Here is a 9,231-nt window from a genome sequence, read left to right as displayed (position 1 = left end):
AAAGAAATTTCCCTTCTGTAAAAATTTCCTTCGTAGGAAGAGCAGACGAACATGAATGTTTTTGACGTATACAATTATTGTTCTATTAGAAGAATTGATTTAGTTTGAACATTAATGTTAGATTAAATAGCATTATTAAATTGTAGTCACTTCCGAGTACGAACAAAGGCCAACGAGTTATAGATATTCCTCCTCGATAAAGAAGACAGTGCTCGTTGATACAGACTGTCAATTTAACAAAAACAAAACACGCACACACGCCACAAACTTCAGTATCGCCAACTTAACAATAAATTTCTATGCCAAGATTTAGGGACGTTCATAAATTTAATGCAATTACATTCAAAAATAATTTTCAAAGTAGTAAATATTCAATAGAAAATAACAACAAATTTTAGAATTTCAATGGGTTTAAAGTATTGCATATGATTCAGTGCAGTAGATTCATCAAATTTAACGTTAATGTACACCACAAGCAATAGTACACAACATAAATAACGTATATTTTCTATAGGGCATTATTTTTGTCAACAGTATGATATGCCATGCGTTAATCTTTGTCAGTTCATATTCATGTATTTATAAATAACAAGAACAAGTAAGCAATACTACAAATTAAATAAAGGATGGATGATACACAAGTTGTAGATATTGTGAGACAAGAGATTGTAAATCATAATCTACTTGTTAAAGCGTTAATTCAGGCAAGTCTTTGTGTGTTAGAATTGAAACATTTTTCTGTGATTCTTGTATATGTGGCTGACATTTCTTTGACATGCATTTCCTAGAGAATGTACTGTGAAAAGTCAGTGTGTGTCAAATATTTGTTAATAACCTATTTTTGTAGAAATAATGGCTTTTCTATAGCACGCGATACTGAAACTTCCAACTTGCATTTTTCTAATTTCTAAGGTGCGGGAATCTGTGACAGGTTAGTTAGGTTAAGGATTTCCGTGTACCATTCATATAGGTTAGGTTAGTTTAGGCTTTTAGTATGCCTTGCATATACGAATCTGTGACAGGTTAGTTTAGGCTTTTGATATGTTTTGCATATACTAAGTGAAGTGAAATGTGCATTTCGCGTTAATTTTTAAGCGTTCCACATCTTTATTTCACGCGATAAATAAACAATTTTAGATTACCTACACTGATCAATTCTTTCTATTTTGGGGGGAGGGGGGGAATTTCAGTATACGGATTCCTCACTGATAATTATGAAATGCGTAGACCTGACTTACGTCAATTGTGAATGTCAGACATTTAGCCTGTGTAACTTCGAAAAATCCAGCTTTAAATCACTTTCATAATTGGATATGGAAATGTAAATATTGTTCCACCATTATTATAACTGTAGACTTAAAGATAGAAATTTGAATTTTTGCTTATGTGAAAATACTTTGAAAAATGTTTATCATTAATATAATTTTTTTTTTCAGGATATATATACATGTACAGGACCACTCGAAGTTTTAAATGAATTAAACCAAGAAGGTCGTTCTAAAATAGGTCTTCTGAGAAAACAAATAGATCAATTAGAAAGCCTGGCCAAGGAACAAGAAAAGGAATCTGAAAGACTGAAACTTCTGAAGGAAGTGGAAAGTCACCGACAACAGCTGACAAGGTAAAATGACAACTACAACGCTCTTTCATAAAACTCTTTGTTTAACAACGTCCGATTTAGTTTTTGGAAATAATTTCACTTCTAAGATTGTATTTTTTTTATAAATGTATTTTTTGATATCTATAATACATATCTTTATAAATATTGCATGTTATAGGCTACATAAGCAGAATAACAGTAAAGTATGGGAAGTAAGTGGAAATACCATGGATAAAAAAATGATAAAAATAAAAAAAAATCATTGTAGTTTCTATAGCTATCAAGTTTTAAGTTTGATTGAATATCAGCATTTCTAATTAGTGCCCTTTGCTGTAAATAGGCCTACTTTGTCAAGTAACAAATTTTTATCTCAAAATGCTGTACTATAAGTTATTAACATATTCTTCTTTTGATAATACAGCACACTTGGAGCATTTCGCAAGGCCAATATCACGTGTATGCTTACCATTGAAAAGTCAAACAAAGATGAGCTTCTTGACAATGGATCGGAAGAAGCAGTGTTACGACATAGGTAGGAAAAGAGGTGTAAGAATGCTTTTATATGTGCATTACAATTTTGTGTTTGAAGATTATCCACTATATCAATAATAATTTCATTTGTCATTGAAAAACAGGCAGCGAAGGGATAAAGAAGGACTGGTCAAGATGTCATCAAATGTAACAGAACAGTTACTATCTATAAGTCGTCATTTAGCAGACACAACTCAGCGCAGTGCTGACACTCTTGAAACATTAGGTATGTTTATATATTGCACCTACATGTTATGTTTACTGGCAGGGCCGCCAACAGAATTTATGGGTCCCTATGCAATACTGTACTCGGACCCCTGTTGAAAAAAAAAGTAACAATTACAAGTTACCAGTTATTCTAACCATAATAATTATTTGCAAAATAAATAAAAGATAACCCCATACACAGATACGAACCTAAAAATATACACTTTTTTTACATTGAAAGATTTTAGCAAAATTTCACATTAGCACAATATAGCCTATTATATTCCTAAACACCTGTAGTTTCTAACTTGCAGTCCAACATCAACAAACAACTCTTCCTGACTTCATTGATGCAAAATCATCAATTATATCACCAAAATTTAAAGACCTAGCAAGATCGCTCTCCAAACTAAGGAGGCCAAGGTTATTCAGTTGTTCTTGACACATTGTTTATCTGAGTACATTTATACAGTGATGCAGCTGAAATCTGCCATGTGCGTGATGCTCTGACAAGTTGATATACTTCCTCACAAACCACTCATCCTCCTGCCCATCCTGAATTTCAAAAACAGTGGGACGTTATCTTTTCCCAAAAAATTTTAGATACAGTCCTTTCTTCTTTCACATCCGAACAAGACATTGCACGTCTCCTAGCTCTTCAAGAGAGTGATTCTGGAGCTTGGTTACACGCATTACCTTCTCCTCACATCGGCACCCTAATAGATAGCACATCCTTTAAAATCGCAATAGCTTTACACCTTGGTTGTAAACTCTGCCAGCCACACCAATGTATTTGCGGAGAAATTGCTGATATTTACGGCCATCATGCACTCAGCTGTGCGAGGAGCAAGGGTCGCATTCCCAGACATACATCACTCAATGATATCATTAAAAGATCTCTGACTTCTTGTGGCATCCCATCTCTTTTGGAACCACCAGGTATTAGTTGCGCAGATGGTAAACTACCCGATGGTCTCACCTTAATTCCATGGTCTAGAGGAAAATCTTTAATTTGGGACTCCACTTGCGTTGACACTCTAGCTCCATCTCACTTGCCGAATACCTCCAGACGTGCAGCATCTGCTGCTGAATTAGCCGTGAAGAAGAAAGTCAATAAATATGCTCATCTTTTAGACAATTATATCTTTGTCCCATTTGCTGTGGAGACCTTCGGTCCTTGGAGTCATGACGCTAAAGTTTTGGTATCTCAAATCGGCCAAATTTTGATCTCCATTACTGGTGATTGCCGTTGCACTACTTATTTGTGTCAACGCTTAAGTATTGCTATTCAACGCGGAAATGCAATGAGCGTTTTGGGTACTCTTCCAGAGTCCAGCCCTTTGGACGAACTTTTTCTCTTGTAAAATTTTTTATCTCTATGTAAATGTTTATATTTAGTTTTTATATATGTGTACTTGTAATGGTGAAAATATTGTTAATCAAATAATTTTTTATTTATTTATTTTTATTATTTTTTTCTTCATAAGTCTATATTATTTTTGGGACTGTTTTTTGTAAGTAATTTTATGAGGTTGTTATTGATATGCTGATACATTTCTATTTCCTTCATTTTACTGAAGGATCTTTCAGCATCAGCAACTGTCACAGGAATTGTGTATAATATTTTAATGACTATACAAATACTTGCAAATAAACTGTCCAGTTTTAATTCCCTCAGACTATTTAGGAGATTCATAGGTTTCAGTAGGGTTGGTCCTAAATTAGAGGCATGAATTGATTTTAAATATATCGGCTCATCACTGATCTCTTTGTTAATGTCTTCATAATACTTTTCACGCAGTCTAGCGCCTGTATTAATATCTTCCAATTTTTTCTGTCTCTTCTTGTGCTTCTCAGCTCCCTACTTATGCCTGTACTTGTCCATTATGCAGTTAAACTATAACCGGTAACACTAATGAACAGAATTTACTAGACAAACGACAACTAAAAGACGAAAGTTTCGACACGAAACATGCAATGTAGGTACTGAAAAGGAAACGTGATCCTGTGACTTCGGTTTGGGAGCATTCATTAGCATATTGCGGTGGTAGTTAAAAAGCACAAGCCAATAAATAATTTAACGTGTTCGGTACAAGCGATGGGAACATAGTTCAGGCAAATGCCGGGGCCCTCAAGTGTCGTGTCAGTGAAGCTTAATGCGGGAAACTGATATTCTATTATATAAAAGTCAAATATCTACATATAAAATGGTAATTTGCATTAATTCTACTATTGTTGAGTTAATATGTCAAATTTATGTAACAAATAGGCATTCTTACAAAATTTTGTAGTAATCATATGTATTTACGAATAATTATTCATGATAATAAAAAGTAATCAGACTCACTTAATCTGACGGGCCCATATGCACTAGCCCCATTTCCCCCCCCCCCTTCTCGGTGGCCCTGTTTACTGATCTTGTAATGCACTGCTTTGGATAAGCCATTTAAGGTTTCTATTAGGGGCAAATGCAGAAGTTCCTCAAATAATAATCCTTGTACTCTTACAGCCCTGAAACTACGATCTCCGTGAAGAATTAATTATACATATGAAACCTTCTATTAAAAATATAAAATGACTCCATGTAATTACAATTTAACTAAAGGCTGTGTTTTAAATATTAAAATTAAATTAAGGTATATAATTCTATAGAAGAACTAGACCAAAGAAGGCACCATTTATTCTTTAAAAATTGTGTACTACGATCAATTAATAAAGGTTTAATGAAATTGGTAATTGGCCTGTCTTTTCATTGATTAACTTCTATAATATCAATCAAAAGACATTATGGAGGATGTCGACTCCATGTTGATTTCACAAAACGCTTCCCAGTGGGAGTTCATTAGTAGCCATTTTCAAATTACCTGCATGCTGGGGTTTTAAATGGCACACTGTTGTTTGTTGATTTTGTGCAAATTTGATTTTTTTTGACACGGTACTTAAAAAAAATGGATATAACTCAGGAATCATTAAAGAGAAATTCATGAAATTTTGAACTCATCAGACTGTAAGTCAACTTCGTCTAGATTAGAATTTTTATATTTTATGTATATGTGAAAATTATTTCCAATATGCAAATTACACATGGAGCATCCATTTGAAATACATTTCTGAAAAAGCTTGTAAAAGATTCTCCCTTCTAAAAAGACTAGCAGGAAAGAAATGGGGGTGCTCTAGGCATACTTTGAACACTACATACAAAATATTTATACAGCCAGTGCTGACATACTGCGGAGAAATTTTAATTACTTCACCTTTCATAAACGACATAGAATATGTTCAAAACCAAGCTCTCAGACTCATTACTGATGGAATCAAAACAACTCCAATAGATTCTATGAGATTCCTCACTAATATTAACAGCATCAAAATGACAATAGAAGAAAAAGCACTGATTCAATATGAAAAACTTATTAGATTACCAGGAAACAATTGGCATTCATACAGTCCTCTCTGTAGATTGAAAACTCAAAAAAGTTTCATATCCATTGTTCGAGAATTAAAACAGAAAATCAATATCCCGAATTTAAAAGAAAACCTACAAATTAAACCGAACCTTTAACTCTATTAAATATAGAATATAATCTAAATTTAACAGAAGAAATACTAAAACAATTGTCTTTAGAAACAATTAATATTAGGTACCCTCCACAAAACTGGCTTCATTTATACACCGACGGATCCTTGATCTCCAGAGAACAAGGTGCCGGTGCAGGTGTTACGTGCTGTCTCTTCTCACTTTATAGATCTCTTGGGTATGGAACAACAAGTTTTGATGGAGAAATCATTGCAATAAGTGAAAGTCTCAGGAATCTTCTATACCACATAAATAAATCTAAAAATGCAGTTATATTGTCAGACTCCAAAGCAGCTATTCTATCAATAGTCTCTAAACACACACTTTCATCTCAAACAGCAGAAATAACTAAAATGCTCTCTCAATTAATATCACTCAATCAAAGAATTGTATTCCAATGGATACCATCCCATTGTGGAATCCTGGGAAACGAGAATGCGGATGCTTTAGCAAAGAAGGGCAGCACTGCTACTTACAGACCTGTTACTAAATCTACGTATTACTCTGTGAAAAGATTTATTAAATCTACATACTTAGACTTCAACAAACAAAATTTGATAACACAATCTCAAGGAAAAAAATGGAACTTTCTGCACCAAAATCCACAGTTAATTCCCGATTTACCACGAAAATCGTCTGTAGCTGCATTTAGATTGGCAACAGGCCATGATTGTTTGGCCAAACACCTGCATAGAATTGGAATATATCAGTCCCCTAACTCCCCATTGTGCAACTCAAACCAAGAAATGGATTCGGAACACCTCAAAATCTGTGCTTCAGTGGCTGGTCATGATGATATCTTTGAAAAATATTGGAGTGCAAGAGGTCAAATGACTTTGTCAAACGCCTGGCATTAGAAAACAACAAAATATGCAAATTACTTAGGCCTACCATAAAATAATAATTAATCATGTTCTTAACATTGTGTTTTTCTATTAAAAATCTAATCTAGACAATTTGTACACTGATTTTTTTTTTTTTGTGAGTAAAATGTGAAAGAATTTTGTGAATATCCGAAAAGCTGATTTATATAAATTTAGTACCATAAATACCTATGCGAGTTCCTTTTCTTGTTTTGCCCCCTTTTTAAGTTTCAAACACTTTTGGCAGTTACTTAACTGTGATGTAGCAAAAAAAATTGAAAGTATTAAACAAATAAAGAAATAAGAAATGTCACTATTTTCTCTTCTTAAATCATTAAAATATTTTTGAAACTTATGTTTTACACTTTATTGAATTAATATAATTATGTGCAATTTGATTTCAGCTAATTCATCAAGCAATGTCCACAGCACTCAAGAGGAACTTCAGACTACCGGCAGCGTGATCAGTCAATCAGGGAAACTTCTTGCAAAGTATGGTCGTCGTGAATTCACTGATAAAGTTCTCTTACTTTTTGCGTTTGCTTTCTTTCTTGCCTGTGTTTTGTATATTGTTCAGAAAAGACTGTTTTGAACTAAAACTCTGAATAAAATTAATACACATGTTGTATATTACACTAATTCTTTTAATGAGAATGTCAAAACCTAGCATCTTAATAACCTATTAGACCACCCGGACTAATGACCAATCTTTTAGAAGTGTATTTATTTCTACTGCACGACCATTCAGTGAAGCTTCAAGTCCTGAATTGAATCATTATATAATTCAGAAGAAGTGCTGCTACTATTATTACACTACGACACACAGACTCTAACGAAACAGTCATAAAAAAGGTCACGCTTTAAAGGAACTTTGTCATAATAATTATCGTCATTAATTGAAGATATGTCTGGAAAAATGGGTTAACTCTCAAAATTAACAAGTGCTGCAATCTGTTGTCAGTTATGTCATCAATCTTTTTTTTTTTATATTGGCGATCATATTAGGTTAAATATACTGAGCCAAAGTATATTGTACTGAGGACATAAACAGAAACAATGGCAATATTAGAAGGAAATGTTGGCGAAAATATGAAAATTTATCGAAAAAGGAAGTGCAATTCAGAAAACTGGCTAAATGAAAGATACGATTATTTTTAGGTTATTAGTGAATAGAAAAATTTTTATGGAGGTGATAGTTTTTGTGAATGTTCAAAGAGATTTAAAATATTTTTCTTTTTATATTATTGAATTTGTTTTATTTTGGACAAAAAAGAGAAAACCTTTGACAAAATATGTAAATTTGTACCTCATGTTCTCAAGAATCAATAAAGATAATTTGTAATATTTTTTCACCCTCAATCACAAAACTCTATTTTCCTCCATTTTAAGAAAGTGTGGGTTAATAATGGGAGTATAAGGGTACAGTACATCAGTTATTCATAGATTTCAAAAAGGCATATGACTCGGTTAAGAGGGAAGTATTATATGATATTCTTATTGAATTTGATATTCCCAAGAAACAAGTTCGATTAATTAAAATGTGTCTCAGTGATACATACAGCAGAGTCCGTATAGGTCAGTTTCTATCTGATGCTTTTCCAATTCACTGCGGGCTAAAGCAGGGAGATGCACTGTCACCTTTACTTTTTAACTTCGCGCTAGAATATGCCATTAGGAAAGTTCAGGATAACAGGCAGGGTTTGGAATTGAACAGGTTACATCAGCTTCTTGTCTATGCGGATGACGTGAATATGTTAGGAGAAAATACACAAACGGTAAGGGAAAACACGGAAATTTTACTTGAAGCAAGTAGAGCGATCGGTTTGGAAGTAAATCCTGAAAAGACAAAGTATATGATTATGTCTCGTGACCAGAATATTGTACGAAATGGAAATATAAAAATTGGAGATTTATCCTTCGAAGCGGTGGAAAAATTCAAATATCTTGGAGCAACAGTAACAAATATAAATGACACTCGGGAGGAAATTAAACGCAGAATAAATATGGGAAATGCGTGTTATTATTCGGTTGAGAAGCTCTTATCATCCAGTCTGCTGTCCAAAAATCTGAAAGTTAGAACTTATAAAACAGTTATATTACCGGTTCTTCTGTATGGTTGTGAAACTTGGACTCTCACTGTGAGAGAGGAACATAGGTTCAGGGTGTTTGAGAATAAGGTGCTTAGGAAAATATTTGGGGCTAAGCGGGATGAAGTTACAGGAGAATGGAGAAAGTTACACAACACAGAACTGCACGCATTATATTCTTCACCTGACATAATTAGGAACATTAAATCCAGACGTTTGAGATGGGCAGGGCATGTAGCACGTATGGGCGAATCCAGAAATGCATATAGAGTGTTAGTTGGGAGACCGGAGGGAAAAAGACCTTTAGGGAGGCCGAGATGTAGATGGGAGGATAATATTAAAATGGATTTGAGGGAGGTGGGGTAT

The 9,231-nt window shown here is 33.7% G+C and overlaps 1 protein-coding gene across 1 annotated transcript; it reads left to right on the top strand.

Moving 5' to 3' along the window:
* The first annotated feature begins 298 nt into the window (after positions 1-298).
* Sec20 (vesicle transport protein Sec20) lies at positions 299-7,411 on the top strand. The gene is made up of 5 exons (XM_069822887.1): positions 299-704; positions 1,437-1,621; positions 2,022-2,132; positions 2,236-2,357; positions 7,183-7,411. The coding sequence occupies exons 1-5, from the start codon at positions 627-629 to the stop codon at positions 7,368-7,370; spliced, it is 684 nt and encodes a 227-aa protein (XP_069678988.1). The 5' UTR covers positions 299-626; the 3' UTR covers positions 7,371-7,411.
* The last annotated feature ends 1,820 nt before the right edge of the window (positions 7,412-9,231 follow it).

This window comes from Periplaneta americana, chromosome 4 (genome assembly GCF_040183065.1).
Source record: "Periplaneta americana isolate PAMFEO1 chromosome 4, P.americana_PAMFEO1_priV1, whole genome shotgun sequence".
Classification (NCBI taxonomy): domain Eukaryota; kingdom Metazoa; phylum Arthropoda; class Insecta; order Blattodea; family Blattidae; genus Periplaneta; species Periplaneta americana.
The sequence above is the reverse complement of the archived record's forward strand: the minus strand, read 5'-3'. Positions and strand labels throughout refer to the sequence as shown.

What these genes read in the sequence shown, in the direction of transcription:
- Sec20 (XM_069822887.1), top strand. Translation starts at nt 627, where the DNA reads ATGGATGATACACAAGTTGTAGATATTGTGAGACAAGAGATTGTAAAT. An exon ending in TTGTTAAAGCGTTAATTCAG is followed by an intron (nt 705 to 1,436) that starts GCAAGTCTTTGT and finishes TTTTTTTTTCAG; the next exon opens with GATATATATACATGTACAGG. An exon ending in TGACACTCTTGAAACATTAG is followed by an intron (nt 2,358 to 7,182) that starts GTATGTTTATAT and finishes ATTTGATTTCAG; the next exon opens with CTAATTCATCAAGCAATGTC.